A 22037-nucleotide genomic window follows, 5' to 3' on the forward strand; every position below is an offset into this window, starting at 1 on the left:
GCGGCTGGCTGCTGTCACATCTCTGCAGCCCCTGGTGGATGGGAGAGGCGGCTCCATGCACTGCCACCGCGCCCAGCACCGTCCCTGCAGATCCTATTGGCCGGTTACTGGCCAATGGGAGCTGCGGGTGATGCTTGCGGGTGCTGGCAGCGCACAGAGATACACTGTTCCCCTCCCCCCAAGGGCGCTCAGAGACGTGCCAGCAGCCAGCTGCTTCCGGGAGTGATGTGGGGCTGTGGCAAGCAGGCAGCCTGCCTTAGCCCTGCTATGCCACCGGCCGGGAGCCGCCAGTGGTAAGCGCCTCCCGGCCGCAGCCTACACCCCGCACCCCATCCTGTACCCCAACCCTCTGCCCCGCGTCAAAACCCCCTCCTGCACCCAAACTCTCTCCCAGACCCTGCATCCCCTCCTCCACCCCAACCCCCTGCCTCAGGTCAGAATCCCCTCCTGCACCAAACTCCCTCCCAGAGCCCACACCCCCTCCTCCACCCCAACCCCCTGCCCCAGGTCAGAATCCCCTCCTGCACCAAACTCCTTCCCAAACCCCGCATCCCCTCCTGCACTCCAATCCCCTGCCCCTGCCCCCTTCTGCACCAAACTCCCTCCCAGACCCTGCACCCCAATCCCCTGCCTCAGCCCCCTCCGGTATCACACTCCCTCCCAGGAAAAAGACTTGTTTACAGGGGCCCCACAAAATCTAATAGCCCCGGGCCCAGAGGAAAGTTAATCCGGCCCTGACTATCAGGCCCCTTTCCAGAGAGAAAACTCACTGCACCCTATCCCCTGGTCTGTTCCCCAACTCACCTGCTCTCTTCTCTTTTAAGTCGATCCCCTACCTTCCCCAGGTGCAATCAGTGAGGTTACTAGCACTCTTGGGTTCCCTTAACCTTTCTGATGTCTGTGCAGAATTTACACCCTGTCATAGTGTGCCGGACTGATGTATGCAGATACCTGATATGCGTGCACAAACAGGTATTTGGATGCCAGGTAGCCAGTCAGATGCCTTACAGGTTATCTGCACACACAAGCACCAGATTCATGGCACACATTGAATATCTGTATTCATAAATTAAGTATGCACAAATATATATATACAATTAAATGAGCTTGATTTTAAAAATTTGACCTACTTCACTTAGCTTTTCCTCCTCTTGGTTTCCAGAATTGTTTAAAGTCTATATACTGCCTTAGATTCAACCACAGTTATGCTACTATTCCAAACCAGGCTGTGACTGGTGCTTCTTCACTCTAAAACAAACTGATACTCCATAGATAACATTAAAGTAAACCAGATGGATATAATCTGAGAAATGACTTATGACGATCCAGTGGTGCTTAGTGCAGCTTCACTTCCACAAAGGAAATGTTTTGCTTCTGTGCAGACTTGGTTTAGAAAACAGCAGCAGATTTAGGAAAATTTTTCAGGTTAAAATACATCATGGCCTGTGAGCTAAAAAAATATGTTATGTCATTGTTTATGCTGTATACTTTACTGGATGAAGTTGGCTATTAATCTTTCCCAGCTGGTGAGAAGAGCCCCTGAGATCTATTGGATTAAGTTGAGCTGCCCCTTACTAAAACTGGATAGAGCTGAGCTTGAGTGCATTCCAAACCCATGCAGAATGAAGGAGTCTGTTCCTTCCTGAAGCATTTTATCACACCTTGATGAAAGACACTGAACATAAGGCTAGCAATGTTCCTTGTAAAGTGTATTTGAAATAGCCAGCTACATGAATTTTTATTTCTATTCTTTTTGTTCAAGACAAGAATTAAAACCAGCAGTGAGTTATTCTTTCCAAGGATAAAACTAGAGAGCTGATTCAGGTTGAATTTTAAATGTCCATTTCCTGAAAAGCTCTGGCCTCACAACACATATCTCAAGCACTACAGGAGTATGGACTTGTGGGGCCTGATTGACCGTTATGTTTTTCCTGTTTTACACTGAACTCAATAGAATTACACCAGTGTAAAATTGCAGTGACACAATGACGAATCGGGTCTGTGAACTTCACTTGGAGTGTTTTCTTATTCCCATTGAGATCAGTGGGCCAATTCTTGAAGTCCTTACTCAATTTTTTACTCAGACAAAATTCTCACTGAGTCCTGTAATGGGGAATTTTGCCTAATTAAGGACTGGGCTAGCTATACTCAGTGAAGAATTTAAGTTCACAAATGTAGGCCCTTTTTGTGTCCACAAATTAGCCTTGAACAGATTTCATTTTTTATGAATTTGTTAACTGTTCAAGAATATTTAATAAATACTTTATGCAAACATATTTCCGGCTATGGGTCATTCACCACAGTTTGCTATGAGTATTCACTATTTGTAATTCAATATTTGAGTTGTGTAGTTGGGCACGGTATTATTTTGAATTTCCTGATTGTAAAACTTCCAAACTGAAGTTACTGGATGATATGCAGCGATAGATTTATCGGGGATCGATATATCGTGTCTCGTTAAATCGATCCCCGAACGAGCTCCCCGTCGACTCCGGAACTCCACCGGAGCGAGTAGCGGTAGCGGAGTTGACGGGGGAGCCGCGGCCGTCAATCCTGCACCGTGAGGACGGGAGGTAAGTCGGAATAAGATATGTCGACTTCAGCTACGGTATTCCCGTAGCTGAAGTTACGTATCTTACATCGACACTCCCCCCTAGTGTAGACCAGGCTTAAAAAAGCTAACAGAACACAAAGCTGTGACTCTGGCTGCATCCCGTTTGAATATGCAGCAGTTGTCTGAGTTCATAAATATTGTGAGGTAGCAGAAACTAACTTACCCATCAGCCTATTTGCAGACTCAATTCTTCAGCTTGGATGATGCACAAATGGGAAGAATTTATTTTTTCAATCCATTATGAGAATAGTGAGAAGTATGAGAAAATGGGAATAGTGGTTTTCTGCTTTGTAAAGTGCTTTGTTCTATTGATTAAGAGTTAAAAGAGAGTTGGGTATTATTATTATCTCATGAAGTAATATGAAGTTAAATTAGAAGATAGACATAAATGATATAAATTAGAACTGGTTGAAATTCAGAATTTCCATTCCAGGAAAATTGTGACATTTTGGGAAAAATAATTGTTCTGAATCAGAACAAAGATAAAATTTTGAAATTTTCCATTAAATGAAATTTACAGGTTTTTTGTTTCAGATCAACTGAAATGTTTTGTTTCAATTTGACTGTTTTATTTTATTTTATATTATTTTTATGTTTGATGTTTTATTTATATTATATTATATTAAAAATGGGGTTTAATAATTATGTTTAAATTATAAAATAAAATAAAATAATAAAGTAATATAATAATTGGTCACTGGTGATTGGCATTCTAAGGGTAATTGGTAATTACTATTGAAATTGGTAATTAGTTCAGTAATTTGTATAAAATAAAATAAATGTGAAAATAAAAAGTTGTTTCAAAATGAAAAATTACAATGTTCTGTTCTGATAAGATCCACTTAATCAAAACACTTCATATTGATTTTTTTTCCACAATGAAATGTTGTCATAACTGACATGTTTCAGTGGAACATTTAGATTCAGATGAATAAATATTTTCTGATGGAAAATTTTTTCCAAAAATTTTCAACCAGCTCTAATAAAGACACTCACTCTGGTATATCTTTTGTTACATTTTTGGCTAGCATGATATTTAAACTCAAATACATTATCTTATAGCTGTGTTTGAAATGTGTTTAAAAGATAAAGTATTCCACACCAAATTCTAACCCTGGATACTGTAAGACAAGCCGTGACGCACATCATGCATCTGGTATTAGAATTATGTCTTTAGGGCCCTATATTCCCCTTGATGAGTCCTCCCAACTCCCATCAATGTCAGTGGGGATTTCACTGCAGATCAAGAATAGCCTAGTCCATAATGTTGAAATGCAGCCAAAATCTCACAGCCACCTTTTTGATCTGAGATCCTCTATGTGGGAACGCGTTATCACATATCTTGACAAAATTTTGCTGCTGTTCTTTTTTGCACATGTGGTCAATTTTTTCAAGCTATGCATGCCTCATGTATCATTCAGTTCATAATGAAGACATAGGGATTAAATTAGGATCATTCTCTCAGCCAAAGGCCTTTATAACAGTGGTTTTCAACCTTTTTTCATTTGCAGACCCCTAAAAATTTTTGAATGGGGACGTGGACACCATTGGAAATCTTAGACTTAGTCTGTGGACCCCCAGGGATCCACGGACCACAGATTGAAAACCACTGTTCTATGGTAAAACAAAATTTCACTGACCCTTTAGACATAGTCCGCGGAATACAGGTTGAAAACCACTGCTTTATAACATCCGTGAGTGTCAACAGACTCTTACTCTGATGGACCAACTGGGAAAGGAAATTTTAGAGTCAAGGGCCCTTCAAGCATCTCTCAGATGTTTGAATTCAGGAACTGTTAGCTTAAGTGCTACTCTGGACCTCAGTTGTTGTAGCAGAGCATAGAGAAGGGAGGAAGTTTCTCAAGTAGCTAGGCTCCAAACAGCACAGAGCTTTAATACTTTAGACATCATAATTGCATAAAAAATCTATAACTTTTTGTTCTGCTCGTAAATTTCAGATCAAAACCCCTGACTTAATAGAACACTGTAATAATACTATAAATTAATATCCTCATTCTAAATATTTTTTCCTAGAAACCAAATTGAAGGCATGAATGATGCCTGCTTTACCTTGGGTAATACCCAAAGTTCAAGCTGATAAAATAGAGGAAGAAATAAGTCTTAGAAGAGTTCTCTTTGTCTTTTAAAATCACTTTAAAATGCTTAGACTGGACAAAGAAAGGAAGACAATTAGTCACTTTTAATTGGAATATTAATTGGATTTAGTATCGTGGGTTGAGCCCTAGTACAAATGAATGAATTTCAAGGAGTGATGGCAGTGATATGAATTTTGTAGTAATACTGGCAATAGCTACTAGTATGCTGAACATTTTGAATTCTTTAAAAAATGACTAACATTTACAAAATTGCCATTCTACACTTGCTCTTTGGGCAATAAATGATGTATTCCAGCAAAAACCATGTTAGGTTTTTAATGAATAATTTAATGTACAGAATATTATGTGGTACTATTGCTAAAAGACAGCAGCGATGCTTGCCTGCTGATCTAGAATACATTCAACCAGTGGTTCTCCAAGTTTTTTACGTTGTGGACCGCTTTTTACGATAGGGTGAAATTAGCTCCAGTACAGGGTCCAGCCCATGACCTATCGTGAAGACCTATTTTGAGTCCGTAAGTGTGACTCAAATGGTGCATAGTCCTTGTGCTGTACCTCTGCACAGGGGAGAGTTTCACCCTTAGACAGCATTCTGTGAACTTCCAAACCTCCTAGGGCCAGATTTTATTAATGACATTTAGGCCTGGTTTACACTACAAACTTAGATCGACAGAAGACGCCTTACGTCCACCTAATAATGATGTGTCTACACTACCAGGTCTCTTCCATCGACCTAATTCACTTGTAACATCGACTTAATTACTACACCTCAACAAGAGGTGTAGTGCTTAATTTGATGTTGATGGGTTGACAGAGAGGCAGTGAAGATGCAGCATTGTGTAAGTCAACAGACTTGGCCTCCAGGAGGCATCCTACAATGCTCCTCTGTGACCACTCTGGAGATTGTTTTTAACTTTGCTGCATAGCAGCCAGGTACACAGGAAACAGCCCCTCCCCTGTTAAAACCCTGGGAACTTTTGAATTCCCACTTCCAGTTTGGTCAGCATGGAGAGCTCACCAGCTCAGCTGATCATGGCGACTCAACGCCCCAAACGCGCTCCAGCTGGGAGTACACAGGAAGTGGTACATCTTATTGGTCTGTGGGAAGAAGAGTCTGTGCAAGAACAGTTCTAATACAGCCAAAGAAACATAGACATCTATGAAAAGGGCATGAGGGAGAAGGGCTACACCAGGGGGACACAGCCGTGCCATGTGAAAATGAAAGACCTTCAGCAGGTGTATCAGAAGACAAGGAAGGCGAACAGTCATTCTGGTTCTGCACCACAGACATACAACTTCTACGAGCTGCATGAGATTCTCAGTGGCGATCCCACCACTACCCCCAAACGCAGCGTAGATACCACCCAGGAGTCTGAGTCCCAGGCCGCCTTAGGCAACAACATGGAGGACATTCTGGACAAGGAAGAGGAGGAGGTGGAGAATGGGAGACAGGCGAGCGGGGGGATCCATTCTCCCCAAGAGCCAGGAGCCATTTTTAACCCCAGAGCAGTCCAGCTGTTTGCAGGACAACATGTTCAAGCCTGATGCCGGGGAAGGCACCTCTGGTGAGTATGCAATTCCAATCATAGAATCATAGAATATTAGGGTTGGAAGAGACCTCAGGAGGTCATCTAGTCCAACCCCCTGCTCAAAGCAGGACCAACATCAACTAAATCATCCCAGCCAGCATAGGCGCTGACTCTGTGGGTGCTCCAGGGCTGGAGCACCCATGGGGAAAAAACAGCTGTTTCATGGCGGCAAGTGCTGGGAGGGAGGAGGGAGTAGGGGGAATGCGGTGTGCAGGGCTGCCGAGAGCGGGTTTGGGCCCCGGTGAAAACAAATTTTTGGGCCCCCCAACAAGGGCGGACTGGCTAAACAGGGCTGACGAGAGGGGGTGGAAGCTGGGGAAGCCGGGCCCTGGGCCCTCTTCTGGACCGCCGGGCCCTGGTAATTTGTACCGGCTTCCCCCCCATCATCGGCCCTGGCTGTGTGCTCGGGGAAGAGGCAACTTCTACTTCCCCTTCCAATTCTTCCCTGTTTGTAAGCAACAGGTCAAGAGGGGCTAGTTGGTTCCTCCAGCACTTGTACCAGGAAGTTGTCCCCAACACTCTCCAAAAACTTCCTGGATTGTCTGTGCATTGCTGTATTGCTCTCCCAGCAGATGTCAGGGTGACTGAAGTTCCCCCATTAGAACCAGGGCCTGTGATCTGGAAACTTCAGTTAGTTGTCCGAAGAAAGCCTCGTCTACCTCATCCTTCTGATCCCATGGTCTATAGCACACGCCCACCACAACATCACTCTTGTTGCTCTTGTCTCTAAACTTAACCCAAAGACTCTCAACAGGCTTTTTTCCAGTTTCATACTGGAGCTTTCAGCAATCATACCACTCTCTTACATACAATGCAACTCCTCCACCTTTCCTCCCGTACCTGTCCTTCCTGAGCAGTTTATACCCATCCATGACAGTGCTCCAGTCATGTGAACTGCCCTCCCAGGTTTCTGTTATTCCAATCAAATCATAGTTCCTTGATTGTGCCAGGACTTCCAATTCTTCCTGCTTGTTTCCCAGATTTCTTGCGTTCGTGTACATGTACCTAAGATAACTAGCCGATTGCCCTACTTTCTCAGTATGAATCAGGAGGCTTCCCGTCTTGTACCCTCCTCCTTGTGTTTCCTCCCAGTATCCCACTTCCCCATTTACCTATGGGCTTACCATCTCCCGGCGATCCTAGTTTAAAGCCCTCCTCACTAGGTTAGCAAGCCTGCCTGTGAAGATGCTCTTCCCTCTCTTCGTTAGGTGGATCCCATCTCTTCCTAGCAATCCTTCTTCCCGGAACATCCCATGGTCGAAGAATCCAAAGCCCTCTCTCTGACACCACCTGCGTAACCATGTTTTTACTTCCACAATTTGATGGTCCCTACCTGGGCCTTTGCCTTCAACAGGGAGGATGGACAAGAACACGACTTGCGCCTCAAACTCCTTTATCTTTCCCAGAGCCACGTAGTCTGCAGTGATCTGCTCAAGGTCATTCTTGGCAGTATCATTGGTGCCCACGTGGAGAAGTAGGAAGGGGTAGCGGTCCGAGGTCCTGATCAGTCTTGGCAGACACTCCGTCACATCCTGGATTCTAGCTCAAGGCAAGCAGCACAATCAAATTGTAGGGGTTACATGCTCTTATATTTTATATTTAATATGAAGAGAAAGTGAGGTACAATGAGTATCTGCTTCCCAATGGCCACTCCAGCTATGCAGAGGGTGCACAGGGATGGCCCGGGAATCCTCCATGGAGATCTCCAGAAAACTTTCATGAAGGTACTCTGCAATCCTTTGCAGAAGGTTTCTGGGGAAGGCTGCCTTATTTCTTCCACCACGGTAGGACACTTTCCCACACCACTCCTGTATTAACTCTGCTGGCATCATTGCGGTATACAGCACAGCAGCATAAAGACCAGGTCTGTACCCAGACACTTGCAGCATCTGCTCCCATGCCACATCTGTTACCTTCAGGAAACTGATTTCACCTAGGGTCACCTAGGGGAAACAGGGGAAGGTTTCATTACAAATGCTCATACCACAAACAATGGAGCATGTGGTTCCCCACCCATGATGATTTCTGGGTCCCTCAGCCACAGTTTCCCTAGCATGCTGGTGGTTTGGGTGGCAGAGATTGTCATTGACTTCACAATCTGCATGCCCAGGGTGGCTCCTACCAGCAGCATTAAGGGAAGGGGTGGTGGGCTTCCTGTGTTCTCTCATGGCTGCAAGCCCCCTCCCCCGGAGCCACCGAGGACAAACACCACAATTTGGGAGGCTTAATTCTGGTCCCTTGTCTCAAAGCAATGTCTATGTTGCTAGGGAAAGGGGGCATTGTCCTCCTGCCCACCGGTGCTCCTGACGCAGGTTGGCCACAAGTTGCAGCACAAGGCCTGTTGCCCATGCTGCTGGACCATATTCACCATGGCTGGAACAGCAAACTGGTTCGTTGAATAGCTAGGGATTCTGATTATGTTCTGGCTTATACTTGAGTGTAATAAGGGGAGTGTTTCTTTCAATAGCAACCTTGCACCAGACCCAGGTATGCACTGACAATGGTTGCCTTGTGCTTTGCATACCTCCCAGTGGAAAGCTTGGCCTTCAGCACATCCTCCACACAAGCGGAGAGGCTACAGCACATTAGAAGATGGAAAAAGAGAATGTGTGGTATCATGTTCAATGAGAAAATGAAGGCTTCAGTAGTAGGAAGAGATCCTGAGACATAAGCCCTTGTATCAGAGGCCTGGTTTGAGGCAGGACCTGCTCACAGAATCTGGCAAGAACAGGGCTGATATTGCAGAAATACACATTCCTAAGGAGTGCTAGTCACAGAGTACACATGCAAACACATCCTGATATCAAGTGGTACCAGAACATCCCGATATCAAGGATGGTACAAAAACATTCCCTAAGGATAACAGGAACACACTGATCCCTCCTAGAAGATAAAGTCAGGATGACAGTATGTAATAGAGATGTTTTGATCGAACCAACATGTACAAGGTGATAACTAGCCATGTCAGGGGGCAGTAACTAACTATGTCAGAGGCAATACTAACTTGTTTGTATCAGGGTATAAAGATGTATCTCAAAGGAAGTATCTTTGTCCAGCCAAGGGGGGAATGGAAAGTCCCACCATTCACTGAGTTGCGTCCATTGTCATGGGCATACATGTCTTAGTATCCTCGTAGAGTCTGCCAGGTGCTATTACTGTGCTTTGTCGACAATAAACCTGGCCTGGCACCTTCATACCTTAACGGATCTTGTGGTCATTGGGCGGTTCACTCAAGGTCTGCTGTGCCAGCTGTCTGCACAGAGCTGGGGCAGCACATAGGGAGAACACACTCACGCAGCTGAACATCTGATCACAGCTTCCAGAACAGCTGGTATGGAGCTCAGAGCCTGGAGGATTTCATTGTCTGAAAAATTGGACATGGAGAGCTGGAGAGCCGGAGAGCATCCCAGAAGCATGAGCATGCCATGCAGGATGGGATGCTGGACCAATCAGCCATGTTGAGGCGTCTGGTTGAGCTTCAAGAACTAGACTCCCTCTGCAGTCCCTGCACAACAGCCTGCAAACATCAACCTGTTCCCAATCCCCCTCCACTAAACGATCCAGGAGGCGGGGGTGGGGGTGGGGGAAAGAAGGTACAGTATCCCTTCCACTCAACACCAGGGCCGGTACTAAGAACAAAAGGCAGCCATTTGAAGACCTTTGATGAGCAAGACTTCTGTGCTTTCACAGACAAACTGACTTGGTTTCTCTCTTCCCAATTTTATCACACCATTTGCTCAAGGTTAAATTATTTTCCTGGTCTTTCAGATTCTTTATGTTTGTGCAATAAAAGTCAACATTTCAAGAATGAAATATTCTTTGTTTATTCCAAGAATAGGGGTTTGGGGGACGAGGGGAAGGAGAAGTTCAGGGAAACTGGTGCAATGAAGGGGATGGTATGGGAAGGCACAATGCAGATAAGCACTGCACATTACTGTGGATCATTACTGAAACAGGTTTTCAAAGCCTCCCGGAGATGCAGAGCTCCTCTCTGGGCTTTTCTTATTGCCCTGGTATCTATCTGCTGAAAATTAGCTGCCAGCCTATCCACCTCCACATCCCACCCCTGCAGAAACTTCTCTTCCTTTCCCTCGGAGATGTTATGGAGCACCCAGCGATAACAATGGGGATATCTAATTATCATAGATAGATAAGATTATTAGGGTTGGAAGAGACCTCAGGAGATCATCTAGTCCAACCCCCTGCTCAAAGCAGGATCAATCCCCAACTAAATCCCCAAATGGCCCCCTCAAGGATTGAACTCACAACCCTGGGTTTAGCAGGCCAACACTCAAACCACTGAGCTATCCCTCCCTCCGGAGGGATATTTATCTAGATCTAATGAGGTCTAACCTAGTAAGCAAACTACACCAGCGACCCTTTAAACATCCAAAGCCACATTCCACCACCATTCTGCACTTGCTCAGCCTATTGTTGAACCGCTCCTTACTGCTGTCGAGATGGCTGGTATACAGCTTCATGAGCCATGTGAGCAAGGGATAGGCTGGGTCTCCCAGGATCCTATTGGCATTTCAACATCATCAGTGGTTATTTTGAAATCTGGAAAGAACGTCTCTGATTGCACCTTTCCTGACCATCCCACGCTGATGTTGGTGAAACACCCCCTGTGATCCACCAACACTTGCAACACCATTGAAAAGTATCCCTTTCGGTTTATGTACTCTTTGGCAAGGTGGTCTGGTGCAAAGATTGGGATATGCGTGCCATCTATCGCCCCACCACAGTTAGGGAACTCCATCTTGGCAAAACCATCCACAATGTCCTGCACGCTGCCCAGAGTTACTACCTTTTTAAGCAGAGGTCGATTAATGGCCCTGCACATTTGGATCACAACAGGTCCCCCAGTGGATTTACCAACTCCGAACTGATTCCCAACTGACTGGTAGTAGTCTGGCATTGCAAGCTTCCACGGAGCGATTGCCACTCACTTCTCCACTGTCAGAGCAGGCCTCATTTTAGTGTTGCTGTACTTCAGAGCTGGGGAAAGCTCTGTGCAAATTTCCTGGAAAATGGCCTTCCACATTCGAAAGTTCTGCAGCCACTGCTCGTCATCCCATAGCTGCATAACAATGCGATCCCACCCATCAGTGCTTGTTTCCTGGGACCACAAAGGGTGCTCCACTGTGTTCAGCTGTTGCGTGACTGCCAGCAGCAACTGAGAATTGTTTCGTTCTATGGCTTGCAGCAGGGCTGCTTGAATGACATCGCAATGTTCTGCGTGGTGGCTCCTGTCTTGGCTCCGGAAATACTGCAGGATAAGGCACGAGGTGTTTGTAATGCCCCCAACAAGAGTACAAAGCTGAGTGGGGTCCCTGCTTAGAGGGCTATGGCGTAGGTGTGGCTAAGCCAGGCTTTCAAAAAGAGGCACGAAAAAACATGGATTGTTTGCCATTGATATCAGGGAGGGGGCATAAAACTGCATCATGGGCAGTCGAAGCCATGTTCCCATCCCCCCCCCCCCCGTGACACTGTTTTGATCCCATTGCAAGGCATCCCAAAACCCCCTGCAGCTAGGTGCACTGTGGGATAGCTACCTGTGGTGTACTGCTCTGTGCACCGATCCAAGCATTGCTAGTGAGGACACACTCCACCAACACAATGAGCGTGGTGTGGACACGCCCGCCTGACTTAATTACTGCAGTGGCTGGATGTCGACTTAAATATAGGTGACTTAACTTTGTAGTGTAGACATGCCCTTAGATGTTTAAAGATGAAGAGAGGCACCTAAAAGGGATTTGCCAAAGCCCCTAGGTGACTAATTCCCATTGACCTCAGTGGAAGTTAGACACTTTTAAAATCCCACAAGGTACCTCTCTGTATCTTTAATGCCTAAATACCTTTAAAAATCTGGCCTCTAGCAGCTGAATGCCAAACAGCTTCTCTGCTACAGCTACTATCCTTCCCTACATCAAAATATAATTATTAATAAGAGGAGCTAGAAATAAACTAGCCCTAATGTAATAAGCATAACTACTTGGTTATGCCCCCTCCCTGTGCTATCAGTACTGAATTTCTCCTCGTTGCCTGTGGCTCCCTGCTCTAATCTTCCTAGGTCACTTTCCAGTTAGGTTCTACCCTCCCATATGTTTGCTACCTCTTCTTTTTTGACATTGTCCACATATTATACCACTGCTGAATTTGTGCCAAAGAAAAACCTAGGGGGAAAAACACATGAAGTGGCCGTGCAGAGTGCTGAGACATACTTGTTTTTGTTTATTTACTAGTTAGCTAAAAGTGTCTGTAGGAACACTCACAAAAGGCCTGGCCAGGGTTACAACGTGCAGGCACCAGTGCTTCTTGAAGAATGACAGATGCATTTTTAGAGAGACAAGGCGGGTGAAGTAATATCTTTTACTGGATCAACTTCTGTTGGTGAGAGAGACAAGCTTTTGAGCTTACACAGAGCTCTTCTTCAAGTCTGGGAAACTTACTCAGATTGTCACAGCTACATACAAGGTGGAACAGATTGTTTACATAATTAGTTAACGTATGTTTCACGGGACAATTCAAGGTGAAGTGGCCCGTTAACATCCCTCCAGTCATAGGGAGGAAAGGAAGTGGGGAAGCAGTTTGAGGGGTGTGTGTGGGAATTGTTAGTGGGTTATAGATTGTTGTAATAAGCTTTTGTAGTTTGTGAGAAGCAACTGCCCGGACCATGCAGAAATGCTCTGCGGGATACAGATCCACTGAATCAAACTCTTTCCTCCATAGATCAAAGTATTTTCAAATCTATCATATAGCCTCAAACTGGCCACATGCATATATTCGAAGATTGGTGCTTTAGAATGATGGTTCATAGTTTTGTAGAGTTTGATGTCAGAAGAGACCATCAGATCATCCAATCAGACTTCCTGTATATCACAGGCCATTACATTTCATCCAGTTACCCCTGTATTGAGCCCAGTAACTTGTATGTGACTAAAGCATAATTTGTGTTTGGCTAAAGAACATCTTCTAGAAATGCATCCATTCTTGAGCTGAAGACATCAGGAGATGGACAGTTCAGTGTGTTACATACTGTAGGATGGTTGTCCATATTTTTCTGGGTCTGATCCTGCAACCCGTTACTCATGTCAATAATCTCTACTCTTTCAAGTACCATTGATCTCACATGAGCAAGGATTTGATGGATCAGACCTTCAATGAATTATACAAATGACAATGATCAATAGCAGTCTGTGGTTACATCTGACTATTCATAGAAGCAGAATAGTGTTATGACTTTGGGGGGGAAACATAATAAGCAAGATCGATGTGTTTTGGGGTGAGTTTGTTGTGAAGATCATTTGAAAATCTATCAAACTGTCTATCTTGTCTGTCTACCTAATCTAATGTATAACCCCTCCATGAAACACTTGGGCAGCCAACAAGGCATGAGAGCAATAAAATGGAAGCTGCCATAAGTTGCCAATGAGACTAATTCTTGGTGCACTGATTCCTTTGTTTTCCAGAAAAAGGTGGCAAACCAGCCGAATAAGATTCCCTCTATATGGTTAGCAATGTACAGGGCTTTTGGACGGCCAATCCTTCTCAGCAGCACCTTCCGTTACTTGGCTGACCTGCTGGGTTTTGCTGGGCCACTATGCATTTCTGGCATAGTCGAGAGCTTCCAAAATGATACAAACACAACTGGAAAAGTAAGTTGACAACATTGATTAAAATAATTTGTTTGGTATCAGTTTTTGATATATGTGAGGCTTTCTGTATTTTTGACTATGCATTCTTATTGGTGCATGATTACCATTTTGTTTCTTTCATTATTTCTTTCAAGTGAAACGGGTGTTTGTTGAAGCTTATCAGCCTTGGAAGTTGAAGTGCTCTGTTGTCACAGTATAAACACAGCATAGGCAGTGGCAATGCAAGCTTCCCTATACTGCTCTGCTAATGTCTGGCTCTGTCCAACCTCCTGGATAAGTAGCTGGGGGCAGCTACTAGAAGCTTGTAAGAGTAGGTTAGATAAAATGCTTGTGGGACTAGGAGAGGAAATTCCTGCTATACCCACAGGGTTAGACTACATGACTTGAATTCTGCATGAGACAGAAAGTTAAAGGGAGTGGAAGGACTTGATTATACAAACCTTTACATGTTGTAGAGGGGAGATGCACCTGGTGATGTGTGCAAACATGCAGAGCAGGTGTTCAGGAAGCAATCGAATCGTTTAGTGAAAGGCACTCAGAGCTCAGCATGGTCAGCTGGCACCAGTGTCCATACCCTTTCTGCACAAATGTGTGGCACTCAAAAGGAGGTATATTGGTCAATGGAGCCTGGTGCAATGGTGTTGAGCCATTGTCCAGACTGTGGAAATGAGGTACGTAGTAACTATTGATTGGTAAACCAGTACTCCTGTTAAGGGCTGGTGCATATCCAGTGCCACGCTGTTCCATGAATCTCGATAAATGATAAGGGCTTTACCACGCTCGGTAGCTATCAAGCTCCCATCCACATCAAGCCCTCATACAATATTTTTAGGAAAGCACAGGTAAGATAAGGATGATTACTAGAGACAGACAAACATTGCAAAGAATTACCCACAAATATTCTATCACATTTTAAAAACAAATTCATTCTGTCTGGGCCTTTGTGCCTCTTTTGTGTCTGCTTTGCATGAATGTTACAGCAGACAGTTTAATGGGCTTTAAATTTGGGTTCTAAGCCTGGCTTTGCCACTGACGCACTCTGTCACGTTGGGCACGCCATTTAGGGTCTGTTTTTCAGAGGTGCTGATTGCCCTCACTGTGGTGGGTGATTTAAAAACCAATCCCTTAACACTTCTGTGCCGTAATTCCCCCACAGGTAAAATGGGGATAATCGTACTTATTCATCTCATATTAGCTTAAGGCATAATTCATTAATTGTTGTGTATATTATGAGATCCTTGGATGGAAGACTGTGGCAGTGCAAAGTACTTTATTATACCCACTGAAAAGCTATAGAAGGGCAAATGTCTATTTGCCTGGTAGCTCCCATCTAATTTCAATTGTCACTGTGAGTGCTGTATGAATATATTCTATAGAACAATTGCTATCATATAGCTATCATATAGCAAGTGTCTGTCAAATAGCAACTACCAGAAAATTAGTGAAAGATAAGGATAGATTTCTTTAAGAATAGAATTACTTATTAACTGGTAGTAGAAGAGATGGATGGAAGACTTTGCACAGTCTGTGTTTAGAATTTGGATGGGCAAAATGGAGGTGTAATGGAATAATATTTTCCCTTTAAAACATACCCCTTGATTGTCATCACTTCGTCTCAAACATTTGCTCCTGGGCTGTATAACCATAGATTCATAGATTCATAGATTCTAGGACTGGAAGGGATCTCGAGAGGTCATCGAGTCCAGTCCCCTGCCCTCATGGCAGGACCAAATACTGTCTAGACCATCCCTGATAGACATTTATCTAACCTACTCTTAAATATCTCCGGAGATGGAGATTCTACAACCTCCCTAGGCAATTTATTCCAGTGTTTAACCACCCTGACAGTTAGGAACTTTTTCCTAATGTCCAACCTAAACCTCCCTTGCTGCAGTTTAAGCCCATTGCTTCTTGTTCTATCCTTAGAGGCTAAGGTGAACAAGTTTTCTCCCTCCTCCTTATGACACCCTTTTAGATACCTGAAAACTGCTATCATGTCCCCTCTCAGTCTTCTCTTTTCCAAACTAAACAAACCCAGTTCTTTCAGCCTTCCCAGTTCTTTCAGCCTTCTTTCAGCCATGATGATATCTTTTGACTGGTACTTTGTGTTTTGCATCAGACTGTCATTTAGTCACTGCAAGAGAGGAAGAGCTATTAAATAAAGCTCTTTGTCCTCACTGAACCTTAATGCATTGGATCAGAGCCACAGAGTCAAAAGTCAAAGTACATTTTCTTCCTCAGAACCTTAAGTTCTGGTTTTATTGCACAATCAAAGAAGTGATAACCTTTAGCTCTTAAATTTGGGAAACCACAGGTCTTTACCCATTTTCATTCTCTGTGCTCTTTTAAGTGTATTAGTTTTCTGTCATTTTAATTAATGCTGTCTGGGGCAAACATCTTTTGAAGCTTGGGAATTTAAGGGTAACTCAGAATAAATGGAGAACTTGAAACCTCTGCCAGAGAAGTCAGATTGGCGCAGTGACTCTTGGCCTGCTTTCAAAACGCAGTTACTTTTAATTAATGGATTTTGATAAACTTACTCCCCGTTGCCCTTGCCATTTTGTTTCTCTTTTAAATTCTCTACCAATTTTAATTAAGCTCTTATTCCTATCCCTCCCATCATCCTCTTATCTGAGAACATCCCAAACATTAATTCATTTATCTACACATCCCCCCTTGAGGTAGGACAGTATTATTGTCCCCATTGTACATATAGAGAACTGAGGCACAGATAGAAATTAAGAGCTAACTTTTCAAAGGTATTTAGGTTCCTAAAGATGCAGATAGGCACCTAGTGGAATTCTCAAAAGTGTATAAGTAGGTTAGGTGCCTAACTCCCATTGACTTCAATGGGACTTAGGTGCCAAATGTGCTTAGGCAGTTCTGAAAATATCATGAGGCATCTATATGCATCTTTCAATGTCTAAATACATTTGAAAATCTGGCCCTCAATAGATTGGTCAAGGTCATACAGGAAGCCTGTGGTAGAGTTGGGAATTGAACCCCCATCTCTCGGGTGTCAGTCAGTGCTGTAACCACAAAATCCTCCTCCCTTTTGGTGAGAAACTGCATATGTCAAGGGAATGGATATGCGATGGGGTGTGGATGGGGGGGACTGAAATAAGCCAGCCTGGGCAGAGCCGAGTACTTCTTGCCTGCAATCTAATAGCAGAGCACAATAATCATGAGTGACGAGAGAACCTTAAAGGGTCTGGAGATATGGTCTGGATTCATACTTTTCCAAACCTCTTTCATCTGGAAATCAGAATGGAAATTTCATGAGAACAGGCTTTTTGTAACAGTTCCAGGACATCCTGCTTCCAGTGGATCAGAAATACCACAAGAACAGCTTTCCTCGCAGTATTTTGGTACATTCACTTCCCTTCCTGTCTGAAACCGAGCAGCACAGAAAAGCATGAAAATGGGAAAATGCAAACAAAATGAGTTAAAGAAAAGTCTTTTCATCCTCATGAGGCATTCACGTCCCATGCGTGATGAAGGCTCAGCAGACCTATTCTTTTATTATTCAAAATGGTTCCTCCAACTCTAACAGTCAGATTGTAGGTTTAGCTTTTATTTGCTTATTTTATATTCCTGGAAGGAAATTAATTACATAAAATACACATAAAATATCAATAACCATCCCAAGATAATAAAAGTTATCTTCTGTCGGCTGCTATGTGGTCTATGTGAAATGAGTTCCTATTTCTAGTGGGTAGGTGTCTTCAGCCAAGAAAATACGATCCACACGCAGCAGAGATGTCAAGGGCAAAATGGGCCTGGTGAATAAACTACTCTGTTACCTCCTAGGATGTGCATTGGTGGGATAGTACAAGAAAGCTTGCACTGCTGTTTGCCTGTGCTGTATCTGGGATATGGATAATTAAAAGGCCTGAGTCTCCAGGACTGTCAACCCAACCCCTATGAACAATGTTATTCACTTAATGAAATCAAGGGCTTAGAAGAAAAATAAAACCCTGTCGGTACCTGTTGTGCAGTTATTGATTCTCTGCTAAATGTTGTCAGTCCTGACTTGCCCATTTCTGCCAGAAGACAAAGGCCTGTGTTTCACATCCAGCAGACGTCAGAGACCTTCGTGCTTGTTTTTAAATTGAAGTTGTGTTGCTAATGGTTTGAAGAAAATCGGGTGAAAATTATCATTCAACCATCTTTTTTTGTGCCACTGCATGGCTCTGTGATCCATTGAGGTGTTTATAAAAGGAAAGCTTGCAATCTGCCGAATCTAAATATGTCACCTGTGCCTGGTACATTCATCCAGTGGTCAGAGTGTTGGGCTCCATGGTATGGAACACTTAGAACAAGTTCCACAGAGGAATAAGAAACTATTTGTCCCCGCCCTTCCTTTTCAGCTCCAGCCCTACAGATTCTTTCACTGTAACTCCAGCTGCCAGACTCAGTCCCACCCCCCCGAATAAATCCCTCTAGAAGGACCATAGTGTGTTCTGTGGTACATACTTGCTCATGGAAGGCAAAAGGTGGTGTAAGGCACCCCCCTTACTCCCTGGCATGGCCTACCCACATCGTGGATCACAGTGTAGAGGAGGAGGGAAGCAGCCCTTGTAGGGATGCTACTTCCCCTCCCACAGAAGAGGGTTGGAGGCAAGCAAGCTGGGGGAGCTTTGGCTCTTCCTTTCCCCAGTGCACCAGCCAATGCAGCTGGGGAGGTGCAGAGGCGGACATGATCCATGCCAGGACTAAGGCTGGTGCAAATTATCTCTGCTCTGGAGGAAGGGGAGAAAAAGGAAGCCACCAGAGCTAGTTGAAAACATTTCAAATGTTTTGATTTTTCAGTGAAAAATACAGGCACATTTTTGCACAAAATTTTGAAGACCTGGAGAATTTGAAGAACTTAAGAAAAGCACCAAATGTCATGAGACTCATGAGAAAATGTCAAGAGCTGACAACACTGCCTTTGTGTTGAGCATGCTGATTTGGTGCTCATCTCCCTATACCTGTTCTCTGGCCCAAGGAGCAGATCAACAACCAATTCACTCAGCATTAAGGCAGGTGTGACCCTGAGTGCCAGGATCTTGGACCTCAGTATTCTGGCTTTATCCATCCGTGGTGCTAGGCATTGTAATGAACTGCCTGAATGTGTAATTGAACTGCTACCCTCAGTTTGGAATCAGAACTGCCTTTCATAGTCTCTATTCTGCTAAGAGCAATCCTCCTTCAGCACACATGTTAAATGCCTGTGTACTTTTGGAACAGGAGCATCTGGGTTCTATCCCTATGGTTGCAAAGAAGTTCTAAGTGGTCCTAGTATGCAACATAGTCAGAACTGTGGTTTTATAAAAACAACAAGGAGTCTGGTGGCACCTTAAAGACTAACAGATTTATTTGGGCATAAGCTTTCATGGGTAAAAACCTCACTTCTTCGGATGCATAGAGTGAAAGTGGTTTTATAGGTAGTCATGGCTTTGCTACAGTATTATTAATCCTATTGTGCCATTGTGAAAACAATCTTCTGATTTCCAATGTCCAAATAACAGAGCATCTTTCCAACATATAGTTGTCTAAAAAACTTTTCTTTTCTCTCTTTCTTTTTAGTCTAACGAGACATCAACTTCATACCTCTCCTCACAGGATTTTCTCAAAAATGCTTATGTCCTAGCAGTTCTTCTCTTCCTGGCCCTTATCCTGCAGAGGACGTTTCTGCAGGCTTCCTATTACGTTACTATAGAAACCGGCATCAACCTGCGAGGTGCCTTACTGGTGAGTAAGACGTTGTTTCCGAGATCGGCATGCTGTAAAATGCCCTAGTGATGGCTCCACATTTTATTCTTTCGCTTATCTTGTCCTTTATCTGTGTGGTGTTTAACCACAGCTGAGGATTGGTACCACAATATCTTCTGGAGCTTAAAACTTTTGCAGATCTGAGCCCTGCTAGTTTTAAACTGCCTCTGCTGTAGACTGAAAACCTTTGTTTTACTCCAAACCCTATATTCTGCTCTGGGAGTGTAGTCCCAAAATCTCTCCTGAACTCAGGTCTCCTGTTTGGCTATACAAAATGCTCTCCACCAGGTCACTTTCAGCCTAGCTTGCCTTTATTTACTGTTTACTGCTTGAAAACTTAATAGAAAACATGATAGAAACTCATTTTATAATTACAGGGTTTCTACCTGCCAGTTACTGTAATTGCTCTTAATTTTAGATTTGTCTGAACTTATGTTAAGCTTTATTTATATTTTTTCATCAAAAATAAGCTGTATTCCTTCTTGTCCCATATCCCTATTCTCTACATTCTGTTGTCATTTTTGTTATGTTATTAATCTCATAGGAGCACCACTCCTGCAGCCCTTGCTCGAAAGAACAGTCCCATCAGGCCAAATTCATTGCTGCTGAATGAGGTCTGTGTAGTCACACCATGGAGATGTTTGGCCCAGTGGGACTGCTTGTAATGGCTGCAGGAGTAACAAAAAAATTGAGGCAATAATTCTACTATTTAACCTCTATTTTCAAAAATCTCTCTCTCTGTTTGGGAACTGGGGGAATGGACAATCTCTGATACTGACATTTGCAATGTCTGGTTGCTATTGTAACTTTATATACTGTACTTTATTCCTCTCTCCAGGCAATGATATACAATAAGATCCTGAGGCTTTCCACGTCCAACTTGTCCATGGGAGAGATGACCTTGGGACAGATCAATAACTTGGTTGCCATAGAAACAAATCAGCTGATGTGGTTCTTGTTTCTGTGTCCCAATCTCTGGGCTATGCCCGTTCAGGTAGAGCATCAAAGTAAGGGCCTAATTTCTAGAAGAAAACCCCCTGGAAAACAGAAGATATTTTTAACACAATGTACATCTTTGAGATTATTTAAAACAAAAAAGTGGAAATTATACCATTGGACTATAGTTACAAATGAAGAGCTGTGACCAGGAGGAGAACTAAAGGGTAGAACTGCTGTTCACTGTCTCCTCCAAAGGCTGTGAAGTAGTATTGCTGCAGGCCAGTGGGAAGAGATTTTTCTGGGTAATATTTACAAGCCAGGGGAATGGTCTGTGAATTTTACAATGGATTACCTGTCTTTCCCACAGCCCTATATGCTTTCCTCTGCTCATATTTGTTCCACAACTGCCACAAGTAATCTGTGCAGGCAGCTATCGTGGACCAAAATATTGCTGGTTTTGCAGAATTCATTTGCAGCTGTTTTATGGGGCAAGAGTGAAGAGTGTCAGAACTTGGCCTTTAATTCTGTGATCCTGTATTGCAAAGAAGGTATGGTATGTCGAGTGTTATAATGTCAGAAAGTGTGGTTAGTGATCCACAGAAAGGAACACTGATTTGAGTGTTGAGAACTAAACAGGTGCACTAGTTATCGTAAACTTCTAGTTCTTAACATCTGGTTCTAATCCAATCTGGGTTGTGTACAGCAGAAGAACAGATGAATAAGAAGGAAGGAAAGACAATATTAGAGTTGGGGTAGCCAAATTTTCAAATGTGAGGAAGCAATGTAGGAGTCTAAGTCCCATTGACTTTCAATAAGACTTAGGCTCCTAAGATATTTTTGAAAAATTTACTCTTGGGCTTCTAAGTGGGGATGGGTAGGTCATAATTTATAGGTATTGTTAACAGCTGTCAAGGAAAAATAACAGGAATGAAAGCTTTGGTAAATTAGATCTACGCTATGTAAATTCATGGCACTATATAAGTCATCCATAATAATAAAGGGAACATCCACTTTTGTCATTTGTTTATTTTTAGCAGGGTCATCAAAGAGAATGTATGGTGAAAAACCAGACAATAAAGGACCTGGATGGCATAAGGCAGGGATCGGCAACCTTAGGCCCGTGGCCCGCCAGGGTAAGCACCCTGGTGGGCCAGGCCGGTTTGTTTACCTGCTGCGTCCACAGGTTCGGCCAACCGTGGCTCCCACTGGCCGCGGTTCACTGTCCCAGGCCAATGGGGGCGGCGGGAAGCGGCGGCCAGCACATCCCTCGGCCCGCGCCGCTTCTCGCAGCCCCCATTGGCCTGGAGCGGTGAACCGCGGCCAGTGGGAGCCGCAATCGGCTGAACCTGCGGACACGGCAGGT

The 22037-nt window shown here is 43.9% G+C and overlaps 1 protein-coding gene across 1 annotated transcript in view; it reads left to right on the forward strand.

The window, feature by feature from the left end:
• The window catches only part of ABCC9 (ATP binding cassette subfamily C member 9), a 112441-nt gene that overhangs the window by 13751 nt on the left and 76653 nt on the right, over positions 1-22037 (forward strand). Inside the window, exons 6-8 of the mRNA XM_029911674.1 lie at positions 13793-13978; positions 19550-19714; positions 20574-20729. Of these exons, the coding sequence (XP_029767534.1) occupies positions 13793-13978; positions 19550-19714; positions 20574-20729 (507 nt within the window). The remainder of the gene's footprint in view (positions 1-13792; positions 13979-19549; positions 19715-20573; positions 20730-22037) is intronic.

This window comes from Terrapene carolina, unplaced genomic scaffold (genome assembly GCF_002925995.2).
Source record: "Terrapene carolina triunguis isolate 2854851 unplaced genomic scaffold, T_m_triunguis-2.0 Scaffold112, whole genome shotgun sequence".
In the NCBI taxonomy this organism is placed as follows: domain Eukaryota; kingdom Metazoa; phylum Chordata; order Testudines; family Emydidae; genus Terrapene; species Terrapene triunguis.